Source organism: Coturnix japonica, chromosome 1 (assembly GCF_001577835.2).
Source record: "Coturnix japonica isolate 7356 chromosome 1, Coturnix japonica 2.1, whole genome shotgun sequence".
In the NCBI taxonomy this organism is placed as follows: domain Eukaryota; kingdom Metazoa; phylum Chordata; class Aves; order Galliformes; family Phasianidae; genus Coturnix; species Coturnix japonica.
This window is the reverse complement of record NC_029516.1, coordinates 103062187-103086044: the sequence shown is the minus strand read 5'-3', so window position 1 is coordinate 103086044 and position 23858 is coordinate 103062187. Positions and strand designations below refer to the sequence as shown.

The following is a 23858-nucleotide window of genomic DNA, read 5'->3' as shown; positions in this document are numbered from 1 at the left end:
CTCCTGACATTCTCAGATGCACAGTGTACTTGTGGGTGGCAAAGTAGCCCCTGGCTAGGGCATTTTTTCCACCACTCTCACCTTCTCCTTCCTCACTGGTATATATACATATATATATGTATATATACATATATATATGTACATATATATATGTATATATACTCACTGGTATATATACATACAATAATATATATATATATTATTCAGCCATCCCCACTTTTTCCTCCTCTGTCTTCTTTGAGTTATTTCCTGTCTCTATTTCATTTGTCCTTGAGAGAATTTTTCTTCTTTTCTCCAACAAGAACTAATTCCCAGTAATGGCCAGTAGTGACCTTTGCAGCCAGTGGACCCGTCTTCAATGTTAATCCAGATGTAATTTTTCCTTTGTGCTGACAAGCAGAGCACAAGGAAACTCACTCAATTCACTCTTGGGGTACATCAGCATGGTCTTTGAGACCAATCCCCACTGCCTGCTCTCCAGGCACATGCCAGCTCCCTAGACCAGTGCTCAGAGCTAAATACAACTTGCATAGTATCATAGTTTCATAGTCTCCTGCAGGTTGGAAGGGACCTTAGAGATCATCGAGTCCAGCCCCCGGGATTCGAGCCTCCTGTGTAGCAGAGCAGCACTTCTACCACTTGCGCCACAGGGGGGATTCGAACTCCGGGCCCCAGTGTTGCAAGGCGGTGTCCTTAACCACTGCGCCACTGGGGCACACATAGTGCTGGCTAGTAGCTGAGATTCTCTACTACAAAAATAATTAGATTAGACTATTAGAACCAAGCTACTAACACTAATGAGACCTATTTCTTTATCACAGTGTTAGCATGCCTAGTTTTTGGTGTATCAAGACTACTGTGTCCTAGGGCCCTCAGCTGTTGTAGCAGCTCCAGAGGAGCTCCAAGGATGATGAGACGGCTGGAGCTCCTCTCTTATAAAGAAAGGCTGGGGGATCTGGGCTTGTTTAGATTGGAGAAGAGAAGGCTCCTGGACAGCTTAACTCCAGTCTTTCAAAATTTTGAGTGAGCATATAATCAGGCAATGACCTTGCAGTGTGATAGTGAGAGGACAAGGCAGAATGGTTTTAAACTAAAAGATGGAAGATTAAGGCTAGTAATTAGGAGGGAATTTTTTACTTAAATGGTGGTGAGTTGCTGGCACAGCTGCCCATGGAAGCTGTGGTGCCCCATCCCTGGAGGCGCTCCAGGCCATATTGGATGGGACCCTGGGAAGCCTGAGCTAGTGGGGAGCAGCCCTGCCCATGGCAGGGGTTGGGATGGGTGGGCTTTGAGGTCCCTTCCAACCTAAGCCATTCTATGATTCTGTCACAGAACACAAACCTTTACTCAGAGCATGGAGAGTGAGCAAATATCTGCCTCCAAAAGAATATATACAAACAGGCTGATGCAACTGATTACAAACCTGCTGAAACTCAACAGAGGCCTCTAAAGACTGGGGAGCGTAAAGGCTGGATGCTGTATCAGTATGTCTTTTTTCAGGATACCACCCCAAACAATACATCTCATCAATAGCCAAAGCTTATGTCCTAAGACATTCCTGACCTTTAACGAAAATAACTGTGTAACAAAAAGAACCTCCAAAGAAAAAAAAGAAAAAAGAAAAAAAGCCTCACAAAAACCTTAATTAGTCTTGCTCAGACTGAAGAACTTGTCAGCTTCAATATCACACAATACCTGCACTAATAAGATTTAAATCACTTCAAGGAAATTGATGAGCTGCTTCTGTGATAATGTAGCCCAACTCTGCACTGACTTTTATAGCTGAAACCTTGCTGCCCTAATCATCAAGAATATAATTTGGACAAGCATTTTTAAAACAGAAGCATTTATCACACAAAAACTTTAAAAGATGTGCTAAAGGTTTTTCAGTCTTCTTGAATACTCTAATAATTTTTGAGCACATTGTGACCACCATATCAAAGCACTTTATGTTACATTCTGCATTATGACACAAAAAACATAAAAGACGCTTGATAATTATTATTATTAATTACAAGTAAGAACATGAATCTAAAAATAAAATAAAATAAATAAATAAATAAATAAATAAAAAAGACTGCTGAATTGGGATGCTACATGGCCTATCTGAGAATAAAGCCTCTGAGTTTTAGGGCTTGTAAACTTTACAAGCCTAACAACCTCAAAAAAAATTCTACCTAAGAAATGTATGCGCTCAAGTCAAAGCTCAGGCCATGCAGTGAGTTTTCAAATACTCAGGAGTTTCATTGCATCAAGACTTGACATGAACTGTGAGGAGCAGTAAGTAAAACTTTGGTCTCAAAACTTCAGTATAGCAACCAGTATCAAAATGAATTCTAGGAGAAGGAAAGCAAACAACAGTGCTGTTAAATCTAGTAGTCCTTAAACCAACATAACCAGTGAAAAAAATCTGCTAGACTTTTTCTCAAAAGCATCATCATTAGTATTAGTCAACAATATACTCCACTAATGGTAACACAGGGTTGGATGCTTTCATTATTAATGGAAGTATAACCATTAATGCCTTTACCTACCTGAAATATGTATGCCAGGACAGTATAAAAGTTTCATATTCAAGAATGGAGTCTACACCCAAAACAGACTACCACATGCTGATTCTTTCTCCTCCTACTGAAACATGTGACAAACAATAAACTGGAACAAAGACACACTCATAGCAGTGAACATCAACAGTGAAGAAATGTATATAGTGCTTCACAAGGGATCGTCTTCTGCTGTCAAGGGAAACTATATATATATATTTATATTATTATGCTACAATGACTATCAGCAGAAAGAAATTTGAAATGCATTGTGTAACATTGAATGGAATAAAGGGAAAATACAATTTTAAGAGGTAATTTGGATGTATCTGTGAGTTCAAGAGCAGAATGAACTGATTTCACCTCAGAAGGTAGGCGGAATTCTCAGAGGGAACTTCAGGCTGAAGCACAAACAGACACTGATAGAAGCAGGGAAAACAAATAAGGCTGCTAATCCAAAGCCAATGCACCAGATCTAACTCACCAAACAGTGAAGTCATACTTTTTTAGGAACTGCAACCTTCATTAAGAAATAGGCAATTCAGACTTTCTGCGATCTTTCAAAAGTCCTTCATGTTGACTTCTTCAAAGAAAAGATGGCCACTGAAATGAGTTCTTTCTAATTTCCTCAGTCAGTATCAGGATGTAGTTTCTTGATGAGAAATTATTTTCAAGTAACAGTTACTAAACAGTGTTTCAAATATCAGGTCCCTAATATTGTTATAATTGGAATTGTTGGTACACCGTCACAGAAGCAAGGCAGGGCAACATACTTAGTATGAAGTGGAAGGTACTACTTGATGTGTGGCCAGTACAAAGTGAATGTAAGGAGAGGAGAGGAAAACTGCTCCAAAGGGATGGAATAAAGGGAAATCCACATTTGAAAAATGAAAAAAAATGCTGGGAAGATCAGACTGTGAAGAGCTCACTGTAAAACACTGGCCTAGTGCATAGAGAAACGATAGTCCTCAACTAATGCATCAGTCAACAAGGACTGAATGGATGAAGTCAAGCAAAATCAAGCTAAAAATAAATTGCAAGTTTTGTAGAAAACAGTACCAGCTGAAATACTCATGTAAGGTTTGAGCTACAGAAGGCATATATGTTTAGAAAAGAATGACAACCAGTGCAAAAGAAAATGGCAGGAGAGGTCATGCCTTCTGTATTTGTTATTGTCTTCCTGAATGTCTTTCTGAATGCCATGTTTTAGGCTGGTAGAAGTTATCAACAAATGTAATGGTCTGTATTTTACAAGAGGTCAGACTGATCTAATGGTCCTCCCTGGTCTTAAACTGTCGGAGTCACACAGCAAAAAAAAAACCAAAAAACTGACAGAGCTTAGGGAAAGAACACAGTGCAGCTCTAAGCCCGTGACTTGCACTTCAACTGCAAATCTGTCTGCCATCTCTGAACTCAGAAGGAAAAAAAAAAAAGAGTGTATTTCAGAACAAAAATTCAACTCAAGGGATTCCCTGCAAGTTTTGGATGCTGAAGACTTGAAGTAAATATTCCACAATTTACTGAAATTACTGAGGAGTTCTGCTGAAGGGTTTTTGTTTACTTAAGAAAATGAATTAACACCAACTTTCCTCAGTGTATAGAAGCCATCACTGCAAACTGAAAGAGAGTAAATGTTTATCAACATTATTTCAGCAACTAATAAACAGATCAGCAAAGATTTATTAGCTATTGTTCTGGCTTCTCCACCACCACATCACTTTTCCTGACTCCATAATTTGGGGAAAAGAATCACAGTGTTTTTCTTCACAGATTATATATATTTAGCCTGGCTTTGCAGAGGACAACCACAGCTCAGACAAATCTCACGTCCTATCAAATCTTACATCCTAGAAGATATGCTCTTATCTTTAGTATGACAAAACACGTTATACAATATGAATGAAACTCAGTTTATAGACAGACAGACCTGGAATGTGTGGCCTTTGAGAAATATTTAGTTCACATTTCAGACAAAAGCCATGTTCTGCAGCTCCAACCAATCTCCTGTATCCAGCAACTTCAAAGACTCTTACCTATTTTCAGCATTAAAGCTATAGACTTCTTCTAAAAAATAATACAAAAGAATAACTACTCATGCTATAAAGACAACACAAGGTTCTCAGCACATTAAGATTCAACAAATATCACACAGGCCTGTTTTTAGCTATGTATAGCTAGAAAAATCAAATTTCATCTGCCACTCTGCCAGGCTTCATTCTGAAGTCAGTTTATCACTGCACAGAAAACCAAGATATTTATTTTCCCTGGCTAGGTTAATCTTCTGTTCCATAATTATCATGACTGCCAGAAACACATTCAGTTCTGTTCCTACTTTTGCAAATGTTGCCAATTTGGGGAGAAGCTGGGCTTAAAAAAAAAAAGAAACAAAAAAAACAAAAAAACCACTCTTGTTTTCAACTTAGAGGTAATGACAGAAATGGAGAAATGCACTGCCTTGGAAGTTGTATTCCTTGGAATGGTTGAGGTTAGAAAGGAATTCTGGAGGTCACTTGGTCCAAGCAGGGCCCATTCTAAGAACAGTCTCCTTTTTTGTCACCCATATACTTACTTACTCTCAGACCTCTAAGAGAAGCTAATTTTTTAGCCTCAGACTAAACTAATATTTTTAAAAGATTGTCGCATTTGAAGTATTACAGGCAACAAACAGATACAGACTCCTATAAATGTAGATAATTGGCAATAACTATCTGCATGTGAATGATGAATTTTCTGCATTTCTCCAATCATCTGAAAAATCCTTAGGATGCTGTAGATCCTAGGAGTCTGAAAACAGGACTGAAAACTTCAGAATCTCTCTGTGCCACATAGATAAGTAGTTTCCATTTCCACATTTGGCTCCTTTGAACCTGGCGCGGCTGTTTTCACTGCACAGACCAGTTGTGCCCTTAAGCTGTAGGAATTATGGAGAGCCAGGGATTTTTCCTGGTAGATGCATTGCCATTCCTTCTACAGATTATCAGCACTATTAACATCTGCTCTCTTGCTGCTTCAAGTAAGAGAAGACAAATACACCTTTGTCCCTGCTTTCTGTGACAACCACATGAAATCATGGGCTCAGAAATACACAAACCAAGAGTGCTTTCCTTGTGATATCAAAACAGTCCCATCCTTTTACTTCCCAAATTCCTCTGAAATGAACCTGCATGTTAAGTGGATAAAGAGAAAACAGGAAAGGGAGATATATAAATATAGACTCTTCTGTATATTTGTTAATGTTAGATCAAGTTGAAAACCTTGAATTGTTCCTTGCCAAAAGCCAGAGTATGATGTGAGCAGTTCTAACAAAAGACTGAACTAAAAGTTTTTATTTTGAGGTCCAAGTGTATCTAGAGAGCAAACAAAAGGTACAGCAAAACCAGATCCAGAACTCCTTAGTTTTTGATTGGCTTTAGTTTGAAGAAATATGGCATCTCACACTGCAATACATCAGCAGAGAGACTAATAATACAAACTTCATCTAACTTTAGCAACAATGAGCTACGTTTTACAATCTTAATGGAACCGAATTTCATGCAAAATTTAGTAATGCTCTAGCTAGTTTGCATTCACATACAACGTAGGCAAAAGCAGAGTTTTTAAATCTTACTCCTCTCCCTGCTTAGCACAGTATTCTAGACGAAAACAAGAAAATACAAAAGCAGACAGAAGTTCTCATTCCTCTGACTCTGATGGATTTCTTCTGTAACCACTGGCTCACAAAACGACCCTCCCTGTGCTATTTCCGTTTCTAGAACAGAGGCACAAAACAATGCAGAATTTGTTGAGCTCAAAATGCACTCAGGACTGCAAATCACCTGAGTCCTACAAAGACAGGATCCTACTGTGATATGAAATATATTTATCTTCTTAGATGAGAGCATACATGTGTACATGCACTTATTAGTGTCTATCAGTGTTTTCTTATTTCAGTTTTCCAAGTGTCTGAAAATCTCCACATTAAAAAAAAAATATATCATTCTCTTTCTTTTTTTTTTTCTTTTTTTTTTTTTAATTTTTACCCTCTTACCAAGTTTAGACAAGCTTTCTAGAACTTGAGTGAATTAAATAAATCTGAGGCCATATTTCTATGAGAGGATCAAGACTGGCATTATCAGTTCACTTACAGAGTTCTATGGTTACTCCAATGGAAAAGCAAAATGTGCTCAAAGACCATCTCAGGTGAAATTTTTAAAGTCACCTTTGGCTTCTGCTGCAGGAGTGGCAATAGGACAAACTGAAACACAAATCTTTGGAGGTACAAGCATTATTAGCATAAGTAAAAGCAGATTAACCTAAGAAATTTTGCCATGACAACCCATGAATTCCCTAGCTGTACTAATAACATCTAGACATGAAAGTCAGAAAAGGTATCCTCCAAATGTAGTAAAAAAGCTCAGGGCCCTAGGGAAACCAAATATTAAAATGTCTCCTTCCTCATTGTAAAAGCTTCTTTTGTAACTTGAAACAACACTATCAAATAACTAACTTCCTGATGCATGAGAACATGCATGCAAGCTCAAAAGAAAACTACATGTTGGTAAAGGAGCAAATATTTTAAAGTAGAGAAATCTTAGGTATTGAGAGCCCTCCTGCAGGGTTAATTCGAGCCAGGACATCAGCAATTTCTGAGAGTGTTCAGAAGGAAGAGGAGGATGATTCAGGATATAAAAGCAAAGACAACAGAAATACATCCAAGAGCTAAGAAATGATTATTTTTCAACAACAGTATTAATAACACAGTGAGTAGGTGATAGAGGCTGATCAGTGCTACATAACAGTAAATGCTACCATGGCTGTTGAATATGGATGAAAGGTGATCAAGACTGTCCATGCAAGTAGAACACACATCCACTGGCTGTTTTCCCATTTAAGTATATCTGACAGAAGAGTCAATGTGAAGAACATAGTTCAAAGTGGCAGCAACATACCTGTCCTGTTTGTTTGTCTTGCATGGCTTGAATTTAATCTTACACAGTTCCAGGCAGGGTGACAGCAGCATGAAAAACAGGTTGACGTGATACACAAAATAGATATCACTTTAGTCTTTATTTGAGAGCTTCAGGACTGAACACTTTCTTTTACATCTCTGGAAAATGATAGGTGTTAAGTTTAACATAAGTATTAACAGGCACCTTCAATCTTGAATATTACCCCAAGACAAGAGAAGACAGCTCAGAAAGCAGATGAAATGGGAGTCCAAGCACAAAGAAAATGTAGCTAATATTAAGAAGTAAAATGGAATGTGAAATAATAACACAAAAGAAGATAGAAATACATATTTTTTACTATAGAAAGCATTAATTATTGATTAATAAAATGTATTCTACAAAACAATTATACCAAAATAAAGAAAAAAATATTTGTAGGCATTTTATAAAGACCATAGGAATCTTTAATAACTGTTAGACAAGCCATAAAAAGAAAATGTTTGGTGGCTGATTTAATACATGTTACTTCTTGTAATACTGACAGCCGGAGGAAAGAAGCCAGCTACACAGGCAATGGCAAAGGGATGCAAAAAATGCCAGTTAAATGATGAATAAACTGATTTTGTTTGATCAAACCTGAACCTATGCACACTTCCTGAAATTTTGCAACCGTGGCTCCTTCTTTTACCTCACATCTAATGGCAAGGAGTTTTAAAGATGAAACACGCAGCATAAGAGTCCTCCTCCTTTGATATTCTCAGTGCTTTTCAGTTTCACCAATACATTCTTGTTCCTCCATTTTCAGAAAACTGATAAAGGCCAGAAACATACTCACACTATAATGCTCATTATAACATTATTTCAGAGGGAACAATTCTAGGCATTCAATCACCAGTTTCCACAGACGCTTCGAGACAGCAATACAAAGTGAGCTTACTGCTTCTACCGCTACAGATGTTACAGTCTGGCATCAACAGCAGGATGTTCTGAGGGGTCCTTCTTCCCTAAACCCTAATCTTTTTAATGCTCCAAAACAGACTGAAACACTGAGAACAACTTGTGTTGTCCAGGCACTAAGAATCAGTGTAGCTTCTTCATATGTTGTCCATAATGTTTTCAGGAATTATATGCATTCATTTCAGTGTGACACAGCATCTCTCTATCTGGGAAGTTTTCTGTCAATACTGCTGTTCACTTCAACACCCCAAACATACAAATGCAGCATTTCACATCAGGACAGAATCAGAATTCTGCTGATCGTTCTGCTGGAGGACACGTATTGCTCAGTGTTCAGAAATACAGAATAAAATACTTGAGTAGGGGAAAAGGAAACAATTAATTTGCTTCATTATTTTACTGAAGATTTTTCTTCTTTCCCCTATCCACATTCCTGGGGGGAAAAGGCTCACTAACTCTAATGCTGTTTATTTCCCAAGGTTAACAGCATTTACTTTAATATTAAACTTCACTCCTGATCTTAAATGGCCTCAAATAGGATTACAGGCAAGCAAGTCTTTGAGGGACTGAATCTTCATTTTCTTGCTCTGAGCTGAACACATGCACCATGACAGCACCATGCTGAGTACTATTTGAAATGCACAGCGACAGACGTTTTCTAACTATAGACAAATATGAAGCCCTTTCATGTGCTCCTTAGGCCACATTTCCAAATGTATTTTTTCTCCTAGGGACTCCATGTTCTTCAAGCAATGATTACAAAATCAACTAAAAATAGCTTAATTTTAGGTGTGCCTCATCCCACACTTATTTTGCTGAAGGAAAAGCAACCCCTCACTGTTTCAGACATGTTCTGAATTACTTAAGTAGGTATTTAAAACTCTGCTCTCCAATTGGTACTAATAATAACAGTCCAGGCGTGCAACCTTGCAACCAAGTAAGAAATGCTATATAAAAAAAAAAAAAAAAAATAACCAATCAAACAGCAAACAGACAACCTAGACATTAGGAAACTGTGCTAGAAGAAGAATGATGTGATTCCGTTTCATGCACACATTAACTTTCCTTTACTGAATTTTCAAGTTCCATAATTACACACTGAGTATCTAACGATGTTCTTCAGCAATGGTGTTCATTACTTACTACAAGGAATTGGACTGTTCCGGGGTACTTGTGGACAATTAATGAGACAGATGACTTACAGGTGTTACACATCATGGCAGAGTGCACAAAAAACACCATAGATCTTGTCTCAAAATGCATCTGTTGTGAACATTAACATTTTATTCCAGTAATGGGGTGGAGTAATTTCATTTCTTTGTTTACAAGTAGAGAAAGTACTGCCAGGCTTCCATAAATAGTCTTTGACAGGCGTGCAGAAGTAACAGATGAAGACATGAACCTGACCTCCAGTAACCTCACTCACTCCTCCGCAAACCTTTTTCACTGAAGGCAAGAACATCCAAGAACATCCAGGCTTCTATTGAGTGTCTCCACTGAAATATGCTTTGACTTCTGACTCTGTTCTCTAACTTACTTGTAAGCAGAAATAATATCCACCTCACATATTCTGGAAATGAGCTAAAATGACTCCTGGACTGCTGTACAACCTAGACACCAACAAATAAAAATAAGACCTCTCTTCCTTTCCACAAAGGAACTGTGACCCTTTGTGACACTTCCAACGACCTTTACATTTCCACTGTATTGAAAGGTCTTCCTTTCAAAAGGAAGGAAGCATGCAGTCCTAATGACTGAAACAAGGCTTTTCCCACTTTTTCATGAAATACTGGAATGTGAGTACAGGCACAGGCAGACAGGAGTCTGGTGTTGACAGATCGTCAATGTCTGAAGCTGAGAGCTGACAGTGGGAAGCAGAGGCTTTTAATTCCAAGTCACACATTTGAAATCAGTAATGAATAAGATAAAATGGTCCCAAGGCAACACTCCCTGAACATAATATCCTCTGACCTTTTACTTATGGCTCCAAATAAGTCTTTTTTTTTTTTTTTTTAGAATTTTTGCAGGGGTTGGGGTTTTTTTTTTTTTGTATTGTTTTTGAACTATCTCATCAACGGCTCCAGCTGGGAGCCACAACCCAACAAGCCTCTGAACACACCTCATTCCACCTCCATCCCTTCTTCTCACTTAAAACTTTCATTTTACAGGAACAACTGGATTGTTTCAAACTTTAGTTATGCTAACAAAGTTGGAAAGGAACAGTCTGCAGAAAATGATCTGTTATGTTAGCTTTGCACATCCAGCAAATAACACCTTGTTCTTCTTCCTGTCTGCTAGCAATCCAGTAAGACATATCTTGAAACCTGCTAAGCCTGAAGATACAATGTTTTTTTTCTCGTCAGAGATAGTCACAGAATGACAAAAGAACACAAATGTTGTAACTTCTTATTTTTAAAACTTCCTTAGAAACAGTAGATAACATCTATACAAACCAAGTGCTGTGAAATGCCATAAAACTTCATTTAAATAGCCTGTTTTTGGTTTCTTTTTCTTTTTTTATAAATATATTACATATTTAAATATATAAAATTAAATATAAAGATATAAATTTAAATATATTACATTTAATGTGGTTATTTCAATGACATATCTTGTTGTTTATATGTTTTACTATCTTCTTTTAACTCTGAAAGGGCAGCCTAACACAGCCACAAGCTTTGGCAGGTCTCTGTTTCTTGCACCAAATCTCTTTCACTTGTGAGTACTGAGAAGGAAAGACACACCCTCAGATAAGGTTAAAACCCAAGTGTCAGTTGTACACTATGAGTAAAACTAATGAAAAACTTGACTGCATATAATTTCTCTAGTACAAAAAATATTAGCAAAGCCAAGACACTTGATGATGGCCAAGAATTAATTATTTCTGCTCTTGATCCCAGTCCAAGTGCATACTGTATAACACAAGCTTTAAACTAGTAACGATGCACTCTGACGGTCTTCACTTTTTTAATTCAAGTTCAGGATGAGTATCTCCTGAGTAAGTTACTACTTCAGACAGGGGTTTCATATTACACCATTTAAAAAATGTATTTTTAAACCAAGTAGGAGCTGTAATCAACACTCATCCATTCTATTACTAGTTATCCCTTCAAATAACTTAAGTTGAGTCACTACCTCCTGACCATTTGGAAAGCTCAATTGGAATAATCCTGTCCAAAGTCACTGTGGTGGGTTGATGTCTGTCAGCAGCCAGACACTTATCCAGTTGCTCTCACTCCCTCATTAACAGGATGGAGAAAGAAAACATGATGTAAAAGCTCATGGGTTCAGGTAGAGATAGGGAAATAATTACCCGTTAGTATCAGGGAAAAAACTAATTCAATTTAGTGAAAATTAATTTATTGCCAATTAAAATAGATTTCAATAGTGAGAAATGACAGAAAGACTGAAATAATACCTGCCTTTCTTTTTCACAGGCACTTCATCACTCTGTAGCTTCAAGCTCCTTCCCATTACCCACCAGAGCAGCACAAGGGGATGGAGAGTGGGGGGTGCAATCCGTGGTCAGCCCATAACACTGTTACTGCAGCTTCTCCACTGTCACTCTCTCCTCTTCTCCAGCATGGGGTCCCTCCCATGGGATGCTGTCCTTCATGAAAAACCTGCTCCACTTCGGACACCTCATTGTCTGCAGTTCCTTCACTGCGGATTCCTCCATGGGTAATAATATCCAGCATAGATACTTTCTCTAGTCCTCACTTAAGGCAGCAGGGAAATATTTGCTCCCCCATGGTCTCCTCCACAGGATAACAGGGGACCTTTCCAGTAACACATGCAGTATCTCCCCCCATCCTTCTTCACCACCTCAGTCTTCCCCATACATCTTTTCACTCCTGTTTTCCACTCTGTGCAGCATTCTGCTCTTCCATAAATACACTTCTGCAGAGCATCAGGAGCCTGGCTGCTGGACTCAACTGTGACCTGCAGCATGTCAATGTGGAGCCAGCTGCATCCAGCCTGGCCCAGCATTCCTTCTCCATCCCCCAAGCCCCCCCAGCAGATCTTATTGCCAAAATCCACAATACCTATACTCAGCTCTGTCACTTAGGTAAACGGGCATCACTATTCCCAAACCTCTCCCTAGAGTTTTTGCTCCTCCTCACACAGGGGAGATCTGACATGAGCCATGCTAACAACACCTACCCAGCCAGTACCCATGCCGCATGTTGATAGAGATCTGTCCAGCAGAACTAATATTAGTTTCTTTCTCCTTTAAACTCACACAGAGCTGGGACTAAATGAAATCCCACAGAACAAAATAAAATTGACAGTTTCATTACTGATTCACATCTCCTCAAATGTTTTATTGCACTTTCTGTATTTCTACAAATCCTGGGGCAAGGCATTAAAACAGAAAACTATACTGCATCAGAAACTAAATAAGTGAGTTACCAACTTTTAAATTATGATAATGAACATAACTTTTCTGAGAAGATTGCTCACCTGGGTACAATCCATTATGTCCTCAGTTGGCAGATATCAATATGTTGCATAAAACAACAGAAAACTGGTCCTACAATATGGCATCTCTACTTTTCCCACATGTAATAAACTAGGTCATATTTTCCTCTTTTGTATGTTTCTTTCTCTCTCTCTCTCTCTGTTTTAGTGTTTCTGCTGAAGTACAGGCTGTGAAGGATTCCCAGTGACATACCTAGTTCTGACTCAGACAGAAACTGCAGCATCTAACATCAGTACCTCTGTGTTTCTATGGCACCTCAGAATTATCAGTGTATGGTATGTCTCTGCATGACACACACTTATCTCTAGCATTCAGTGTAAAATCCTGAATCTGTGCTGGTTACAATAAGGCCACAAAATGCAACCCCAGTTCTGCAAAGTGTATGCTACAGCTTCACAGCTGGCCAGGGCTTGCAGCCATAATTCTGTGTCTGTTTCTGAGGAAACAAATCAGATACTTCATGTCAGTTATATATAGTTCCCCAGGGCAAAGAAACCCCTTCTCACTATGTACTTCAGGAAGTGCCATATACACTATTGTCAAAACAAAAAATAAAACACTTTGATTAAATAAGATTAATCAGTGTCCTTTTGACTAGGTTTGTGTGGGTTTATAAGAAACTATGGAGGCTGCTCCAAAAATCGTGTTTCCCATAGTATTATATTGGTCCATAATATCAGAGGCGGATGCTATTGGTATGCCAGTAGGGGCTGAAACTTCCCACCAATATTCTGATCCATTTTGTTGCTGTGCCAGTGATGGCAGCAGAGGGGCAGTCTGACACAATAGCATCTGACACTGTCATGCAAATGAAGCAAAGGTGTGTCACTGAATTCCTCCATATGGAAAAAATTGCACCCATTTATGCTTGCTGTACATTTTCAGAGACAAAACAGTGGGTGGGAGCACAGCAACACAGTGGGCGGTGTGTTTCAGCAGTGGTGACGACAACATGGAAGACAAGCCACATTCCAGATGGCCATGCACAGCTGTCACACCACGAAATGAAGAGCATCTTGATCAGCTCATCCACATGAATCAGTGGATTATGACCAGAGAACTGTGTACAGAGCTGAATATTGGCTTCAGTGCATTGGAAACGATGGTGGCAACATTGGAATATTGCAATGTTTGTGCCACCTGGGTCCCACAATTGCTCACAGAGGAACAGAACACTGTGTGCAAGTTTTTCAAGACTTACTGAACCAACACCAGACTGAAGGTAAGTTTCCTGGATCAAGATGTGGTGTAACTACTAGAAGCCAGAGTATAAACAGCAGTCCATGAGGTGGTGATGTGAATTCACCATTAAAGAAGTTGTTCAAGCTAGTAAGTTCCTCAGCTAGTAAAGTGATATGTAGAATCTTCTGAGATAGGAAAGGGGTGATCGTTCTGAATTACCTGGAATTTGGACAAACCACTAACTCTGACTGCTATACCATAATGCTGACTAAGCTGAAGGCTCAAACATCCAGAGTCAGGTCAGAGAAGACAACAACATTCCTCTTGCAACACGATAACACCAAGCCACATAACAGTTTGAAGACCAGAGCACATCGTCAGTTGTGGCTGTACTGTCCTACCACATAAACTGTATAGTCCAGATTTAATGCCTTCTGACTTACATCTGTTCAGGTCAGCTAAAAATGGTCTGTGTGGACAACATTTCCCTAGCAATGACACCGTTCTATCAGATGAGAAACAGTGGGTCACTGCCACTGGTACTGAGTTTTACAAGCGTGGCATCCAGGCTTGCGTTCATTTCTGGTAAAAAAAAGCATAGATAATTGTGGTCACTGTGTTGAAAAGCAGTATTTTGTATCTTAGAATTTTCCCTAAAAAAAAAAATGTTATTGTGCTCTTTGCATCTGTTATAGCTCCCATAAAAATAAATAGGAGGCATTACTTTCAGAGCAACCTACATACCTGATGCATCTTGGCCAACAGAGCTCCTTGAGCTACTGTGGTTTTTTTGATAGGGCAGCCAGACTGTTTGATTCCATAGTAAATACCAGTTTAACTACAGATCCCAGCAAAATTCATTTGCTGCCAGAAGGATAATCCTAACTGATACTCTTTATGGCAGCATACTGTTTTCCTACATATAAATCATCTTAATTATCTGTCCTAACCCTTTGGCCAATGTTGACTAAAAGGAAGTCCCATCTAGGTTCATGTCATTTAAAACGCAGTGCCCCTGAGGAAAGAGGGGGGATTAGGTTTTATGACCAACAATCAGGGTGGAAGGAGCATTTTGGATTTCTGCCTCTTCTTATATCTTCAAATTAGCAGCCTGAATCCCTCCTCATAGCTTTGTCTTGGATATGTTTGATCTTGGTTCAGGTTGAATCAGAGCTGGCTGCCTACCTAATCCTCATTTTTTTTTTAATTTTATTTTATTTTTTTCACATTTTGAAACAAAACACAACCTGGAAATAAATATAATTAGTTACTAAAATTTACACCTGTGACATGCTTTTTGTTCTCAGCTTCTGAAGACATATCTGAAAAGACATGTGAATACCAAGATTTAATCATAGGATCAACTGGGCTGGCAATTAATTTCATTATTATTTTTTTAACGTTTTCCTAAATTCAAAATTCATTCATGAGATAAAAATCCTTTGTGGTTTCCAGTAGTCTGAAACAAGACCACTAAAAACAATCAGTCAGGAATTTCACTATTAACCTGAGTATCACCACAGATATTAAACCATATACATCCTCAAATCCTCTTAGCAATCTAAACTTTCATCTTCAGACACCAACTATTTTAGTGGCACAAAAAGCATTTCATTAAAGCATCCATCCAAAAATTTCCAATCCAACACAGCTGGGAAAAGTGTAAATATAACATTTTCCAGGTGCGTGCAGATATCTAACACCTTTACTATTCTACTCTGCTATCAAACCCAAATCAATCACAATTCAAGATGTGAAATCACTGCTGAAGACAAGAGATTGTGTTTTTCAGTGTTTGCATTCCCTATCTCATATGGGACCAACAGTGAATGAGAAGCATCCTGGGACTGCAAAGTAAAAAACTCTGGTCTCTGTTAAAATCCACCTGTTTAGATATGTAAGTGCATATTTCTTCTTACCCTTTGAGAGAGTAATCCTTGTATGCAGGGAATATTTATTAAATATCATTTGTGACCATTAGCATTAAACTAGAGAAAAGCTCCAATTACAAACGGTATTTTGTAATAAGAGGAAATAAAAAGAAAACACGCATAAAACACAAACGTGCTATGGGAATATGTAAATGGTGTTCCGAATATGGATGAACAATCTTTTCTCAGTATCTTTGTTTGCATTATGTGTTGCAAAAATATATGTGACATGCATAACGGCAATATAAAAATAACAGGCTGCTCATGAAAAGAAATTCTACAAGAACAGCATATGGTGGTTTTATTTAGTGTGGCTTTTGAGTTTCAAGGAAACAGATCAATATAGGTCATCAGGAGTGAATGCTAAAAGAAGTTGACCCCATAAAAAAAAAATTCTACATGCTCTTTATTCCTAAGTATCAGAAAGACTCAGAATGAGAAGGAAGTAGATTGAGGAAACAGTTTCAAGCAACTTAGTTTTTGTTCAAATTTTGCTTTAACATTTTCTACCTTTTTTCCCCATCCATGACAAGTCATGGAGGGGAACTGTTGTAGGCATTAGTGAGGATTCAGGCTGTGATGTGGCAGGACCTCCCCTGCTCTGTCCCCTACCTTGTGATGTATATTGGGCACGTATTTCAAACGTATTCTCAAGGGGTGTAGATGAAGTAATTAAAGTATATAAGGTGCTAACTGCGCCACAATAAATGCCATTTTTGCCATCCATCAAAGTGGTGTCAGTGTGGCTGATGGTCCTGGTGAGGTGATGGCACCAGCTTAAGGGCAGGGGGTGGTTGAACCATGGAAGCACACGGCAACAGGGAAGGAAGGAAAAAAGTCTTTGTGAGCACTGGTCGAAACCAAAGGCTTCTTCGACCACTTCAGTATATTGTGCTTCTGTATTATCAAGGAAGTCAGAGCACTGGTTGCAGCTATGTGCAATGTCTTTCGAGATATGTAAATGGAAGAAACACCTTGTAAAGAACAGTGTGTTGTAATGTAAAACACTAAGCTGGAAACTTGGGGATACTAATGAAAACACTATGTGCTTCATCTTGTTTCATTGTCCTGATTTTCCTCTTGTAAGACTAAGATCTCTCCTTGAGATAACGGAACTAAAAAAACACAGTGTAGATGGAGATTTAAGATTTTTGTGAACAGGTACGTCTTGCATAGAATCACAAGGTTGGAATGCATCCTACAATATCTCACAATTCTTATACACGGATGCTCTGATCATAAAGGAAAACTAAAACAAACAAACAAACAAACAAACAAAAAAGGAAGCGGAACTGTTATTGCCCATTTCTCACATTTCTGGTAGAGTCCTGATTTACAGTCTTCCCTCCTTTGAGTTCTTCCCCTTTCACAATTGTATTACTGGGTCTACCATAACCAGAACATTTCTGCGAGAACTCCGTGATGACAGTGCTTACAGCTCCAGTTCTGTAGCAAACATTTTGGAGCACAGAGTAAGAATAAGAAGATGGGCAAAACCCATCTTCTATGATATATAATGGAACACCAAGCTTAAAGGTTTTTTTTTTGTTTGTTTGTTTGTTTGTTTTTGTTATTTCCAATTCAAATTCAGTAATCTTCTGGTCTGAGTACCTAGTGATTTCACCAGAATGAAAAAAACAAAACAAAACAAAACAAAACAGGAAGACAGAATATCAACCTTTGGAAAATCCTCAAACTTTTCACTGGATGTCTTTACTGAGCAAGTCCAGCAACTGTTCAGATACATTAAACTTCTCCCTGCCCTTCACTCCTTCCAATACCATGATGAAATTTAATGTGCTACTTAGCTACTACCAACAGTCTCTGGAAATCTCGGCATTTCCTATGGAGATTAAAACTAAACAATTTCAAGGATATGTAGACTAATCTTTTATAACCTTGGTTTGGAGATGAGAGAAGGGATTTTCTTTAGCCATTACTATCAAATACAACCTCAAAGTTACTAACAATTGTAATTCTTTTATATGAAAAACAATTGCAACAAAACCCACAAAAACTCAAACCCATATCAGCAGAACTTGAACTCCAGATCTCAAACGAAAAAAAAATGTTTAGGGACTTAGTTAATTAATACATTCTGATTAGGCATATAATACGTGAACAGTTGGCAGTGCAAAACCACATGTTCAGTAACATCCCTTGGAGAATCTTCACCCCCACACATGGCATTCCTCATGTATGTTCTACAAAGTGATGACTGCCCATCCATCCAATAATTGTCTCCTGAAACAAGCAACTCCCTTCCATTTCTCAAATTTACAGGTCATTTTTACTCCTGCTCCAGTGGATTTCAGAAACAAGAGATTTTGCGATTGAGAGAAGAAGAGTCTCCCAGTCTCCTCCTAGGTTAGTTTCTCATGATCCTTACCTGAGATGGTCAGACATTTCCCAACACTGTGTATTTCTAAAAGAGAATTTCTTCTTTATTCAGCAGGAACAATAACTTGAGTGGAAACAGCAGCAGAACAGAATCAGAAAGCCAAGAATAGCACAACAAATGTGTCTCTGCTGTCAGAACAAACAGTCACAGCACGTGGGATTAGTCTCAGGATGCATTCATTTTGGGGTAGTGCCACAGACAACTGTACAGGGAGCATATATAGAAGTATATACATTCTATAGAAGTAATGGCACCTCAACAAATTTCAAAAGCTCTACTTCTGGTTAAGAATATTTATTAATTAAACAAACAAACAAAAAAACTCACATATAAAAAAGAAAAATAGCAAGTCTCAGTAAAGTATTGAAAACTTCTGACCAGAAAAAACAACCTGTCTCTACCACAGTTGATCTCCTGGTATGTCAGATAGGAAGTCTCTTTAGCTTGATGGGGCAGCATTACTTTCTTGCAAGATTCCTCTAAAAGGCAAAAGACTCAAGGATAATCTGCTTTTGTCCAAATATTCTAGCACCTTTTAGGACTGTTCTAACTCACACATCCAGCTACACACTGAAGTTTCATGTTTCTCAGGCCAATAAGGCCAACATTCAGTCCTCCTGGAGCATCAGGCTTCTTTCACTTCCCTCCCACATTTTCCTCACTAACTTGAGCTGCTCTGCATCCCAATTCCCTTTTATTGTAGTGGGTACAAGGCACTAACTGAAATTGCAAGTATTTCACTCGACAGATGCTGATGGCAATTAGCACCACATGATTTGGTCAGACTGTTCCAGCTCTAATTCTTAATCTTTGTTCTTGCTTGTCCCTTTCCTTGTACTCATCTCACACATATTTATCTCCTCTTCTTCTTTCTTTAGTTCATGCTCCTAAACATCAACATATATCCTGATTTCTCTTCCTCTGTTGAACTAATATATGTACACATTGGAGCTACATGTCTGTAAATCTATGTGAAAGCAAGTATATTTTTCTCAGGTTGTCACATGGTCTGGGACTGCAGATTTCTTATCCTTAGCTGGGATTAATAGCCTGAATCATGTGAGAAAGTGAATATAATCAGCTACTACTCCATTCAATAAGTAACCCTTTACATTTTTCTTAATTATGGCTAGCAAACAAGTGAGTGAACTTCCTATACACTTACATACCTTTTAGATCACCCTTCCAGAAATTACTGGTCCCATATCTAAATATAAAGTGAACGATACCAGCTACAGCAATTCATTCAGGAACACAGAATAGGAAGAGGATTTATATGCAAGAGAAAATGTGCATCTTGACTTAAGTGAGACAAATACACAATCGGATATCTGCATGTATCTACAGTAGAAACATCTGCTAGCTCTTAATGCTACTTCTCTCCTCTTTTCTTCTTCTATTTCCGTTTTGTTGCTTCCCAAACCTCTCTGAATATAGATGTTTGTTTGTTTTCCTATTATTTTTCATCTTTGATTACTAGCTTGTAAAATAATGAAAAGAAAGCAAAAGGAAGAAATTTCTTCCTTTAGCCCCACGGAATCTAGAATTTCATGGCTAAGGTCTAACTCAACACTTTGCATCTTTTAAACTGTTATTTTCAATAGTCATCATTATATACAGGAGCTCATTCATTAGACAGGCCTGTATTACTGTAGCTCTGTAGTCAACAGCTAGCTCCATCTAGTGTCGTCTTAGTCCATCAGAAAAAAAAGAAAAAACAAACAAACAAACAAAAAACCACCCACACCAAACAAAGCAAACAACAACAACAAAAAAGAAAACAAACACAAAATTCTAGAGATAAAACAAACTGTAAAATCATTTGTCAGATGACAGCCACACACAACACACAGGTACTGGCATCAAAAGCAAAAGACAATTTCAAGTAGCTACAATATAACAGCCACACAGCACTCTTGTCACACAGAGTGTGACCAGAACTCCTGAAGAACACATATAATACATACAGTATGAAACAGTTTTAATGCTACCCTGGAAAGGTGAATGGCACTTCAGGCTGCTTATGTGGGATATTCTCTCTGTTGTTTTCATCATCGTCACAGACAAATTACCATTAATAGAGCTTCCCTGAAATAAAACTACTATTTTTGTTATCAAAACCACAGAACTACTTTTGGGTATACAAACCCCACAGTAATTCTGTCCATTAACAAGCACATTTCTCCTCCCAGTAGTTTTAAAATAATTTAAAATGCCTCCCAGAGGTGATCGAAGCAGAGAAACATTCCTACTACCCAACAGTAAATCAGTTTTTACCGATCTTTACCTTCAAACTTCCTCCGGGCTGGCTCACTGCTGTGTATCTAGAAACATCTATCTTTCTGAAACTGTTACAGCTTTACTCAGCAACATTTAGTGTTTAATAGCCTGATCCTCTTTTGACAAAATTACATAGTGTACAGCCAGCAAAGTCATTTAGAATGAAGTCAGAAAAGTGAATATCTAGTATGATGACAGACTTATTGGGAAAAAGAAAAAAAAATCTTGGAAAAAGTAATCCAACTGGTGAAGAAGAGAGCTAATGTTGGAAAAAATCAGTATGTATAGCACAATAATGCAAATAATTTAACATAGTTACATCCTGTGAGGGATCAAGAAGAGTTTGGAAGGGAAGGTCCTGCTTACACTTAGAAAACAATACACTTCTTAAATCCAGGGCAATCAAGCCAGCAGAACTAGCATCTGTTTTAAACCTGTTCAAATCACCTGTTCAAAACTGCAAAGTGGTTTCACCCTAGTGGTGATAAAATATATTTCAATATATACAGTATACATTTAATGATCTGCTCCCCCTGGCACAGAGGGAATACACATATTGCAAGGGGGAGGCAGACAGGAGGAAGCAACACATACCAAAAAGATGCACATATCTTTCCATTTTCTCCAACTTTCTAAAAATAGTCAGCTGGAAGTTATGCTCGTGACCTATCCACTTTAAAGTACTCACAGCTAAATTCAGTGATTATACAAAAACCTCCCTATAATACAGAATACGAGTTTAATAAAATGCACACAAAGATTTTCTGATGTTTCAAAAATAAGAATACTCAATTTTTTCAGTAATTCAGCAGCTACTGTCATTTCTCATTAACAGCCTTCAAAATCCTATCTGAAACAAGCTGATACGGATAAATTAAGAGCAGTAATCAAGCGAGAAATGATAGACCAGCTGGGCAGACATCAAGTTGGCAAAACGTGAATACAGTTCAATAGCTGAAACAGATGCTGGAGTTGTTGAGAAAGCCTGCAGGAGATATTGATGTATTTTCTTTATATAATACCGAACAACCAAATAAATGTCAAGAGCTAAAAACTGATGGGGGAATAAAACCTGTCAGCAAAACTAACTATAAAGCCAAGACCTGCAATAATGTTTTTTTCGTTATACCAGAACATTTGTTCATGCATCTTCATTTCCTTGGGATTCCTCAATATGCCAATACATCAATCAGAGCTTGCAAGTGAATCAGAGGGAGCCTCTGCCAGTCTTCTCTTTCACATTTGTTTCTATCTACCTGAGGCTTCCCAGACTTAGAACAGACTTTATTCTTCAGCCTCATCCTAACAACACTCTCACAAGCAGGCGATTCCCCGAGCTTGGAGGCGAGCAGGAAAGAAAGGGTAACACAAGCAGAAACGAAACTGCAAAATCCATTCTGCAAAAGGAACATTGTTTTCAGAGTTTCCGGACCTCAGCAACAAATCCTCTGCCATCAGAGGCAGCTCATTCTAGCATATGCTTTGTCATGGTCAGTTTCTAATTACATTCATAATGATGCAATAGCTTTGATAATCCTACCTTCCATGCCAGCTGCTTTTCTTGTCACTCCATCACGCCAATAAGTTGGCTGCCGTAACAAATCAAGATAGTGCAAAACAGCATCTTTCCCCTGCATCTGTCATCTTCCCGAAAGCATTCTATTACTGCCGACTGCTGGGAACCAGAAAGTCTATTTGAATTCCAGCAGCTCCCCTTTCGCATGATTCAAGTTAGGTTAGGTGGGCATGCCTAACATGATTCTCTCCATCATTTATTATGCAGCTGCTACACCGTCAGTGTGGTAACCACTCTGACTTTATCTGATACGTCAGCCTTGCAAACCCATACCTCTGAGCAAACGCACGAGCAACAGAAGCATCTTGCATTTAATGAGCATTCTCTCTGCCTAAAGAGAGTGCATCTGCGAATCTGTTTCAAATCCTGCTGCTTGCATTGTCCTCTAAGGCTGATGCAAATGTTTGAAGATTCTTTTAGTCTCGCATTTCATCTTTTCAGACAGCACGGTTCTTCACGCACCCTTGTATTATTCACACTTCAGCTAAACGTTTGCTGATTTCTGTCCAAACAGCCCCTTCCCGTTGAAACTCTCAGCTCAAAAGCTACTTCTGAATAACAGCACTGTGTATTCAGGCTCTCAACTCTGTTTCGTTTTAAACATGGCTTTTATACCCCCGCCTCAGCACCCATATTTAGCTCTTTCTGTGGTAATGAATTACTGTCTAATGAGGCAACAGCAGATTTTAAAGCAATTTAACTAGACCTACCTGTAGGTGACTTTTGCTTTTTGTTTTTGACATTTTAGCAGTAAGTGGATAGCTCTGTTAGAGCATCCTGATATTCTTAAAGTGGTAAGAGCACCACCAGGAGCTGCTTGTCAGCAGCCGGTGGAGGACACTCCATAGCGACAAATTGCTAAACTGCCTCTGAGTATAACAAATTAAAGTGAGAGGATTGTTCTGTGGTCTTTATTTTCTTTTAAGATGGGGTAAAAACATGCTTGCATCAGTGATTTCAAAAGAACATTAATAGAAGTTGACATATCCACATCAATCATCCACTGAGCTGAATTAGCTGCATCTCCTCCCACCACTTCTGCCCGAAACTCAGAGTCGAGGCGGTTCATCTTTAATACATCTGCTGCTTGCTCATTATTTGAAATAACATCCCCAGCCCCACACTGGAAAGTTTGAATACCTGAGGCAGGAGGAAAAAAGGACACTTCAATACAGGCAACAGACTGGCTAAAATCTGTCAGAAAAGAGGTAGGGAGGGAGCAGAAGGACTGACACCAGAGAACATCTTCAACCTTTACACAAGGACAGATGAAGAGTGAGGAAGGAGAAAGGGTGCAGACCCTACAAAGAGCTTTCTCTGGTAGCAGCAGCCAGCTTAGGGCTGCTCAGCAGCTCTCATACTCCTAGCACAGAAGACTTTCAGGATTTTACTCAAAGCTCACTTCTTCACTCAGGTAATTTGGGCTTAACTCCTCTGTGGCTGCCCCCTGATACAACACTTCAGTCTTTCCCTCCCTCCTCTACAGTCTCCCAGTCTCAATTTATTCCTGAACCTCTTGGTTGCAGAAGAGAAAGCTAGCAAAGGTGAGCAAAATAAAATAAAATAAAATAAAATAA

The 23858-nt window shown here is 38.5% G+C and overlaps 1 protein-coding gene across 15 annotated transcripts in view; it reads right to left on the bottom strand.

The window, feature by feature from the left end:
• Positions 1 to 22526, bottom strand: part of DMD (dystrophin) — a 1014969-nt gene extending 992443 nt beyond the window's left edge. For 5 of the 15 annotated variants that reach the window (XM_015884231.2, XM_015884204.2, XM_015884284.2 and 2 more), the window contains exon 1: positions 22246 to 22523. In XM_015884231.2, the coding sequence (XP_015739717.2) occupies positions 22246 to 22342 (97 nt within the window). In that variant the 5' untranslated portion in view covers positions 22343 to 22523. Of the gene's footprint in view, positions 1 to 22245 lie in introns of all 15 variants that reach the window. The other 10 variants (XM_032449414.1, XM_032449390.1, XM_032449393.1 and 7 more) reach the window with 5 other exon arrangements.
• Positions 22527 to 23858: the final 1332 nt, after the last annotated feature.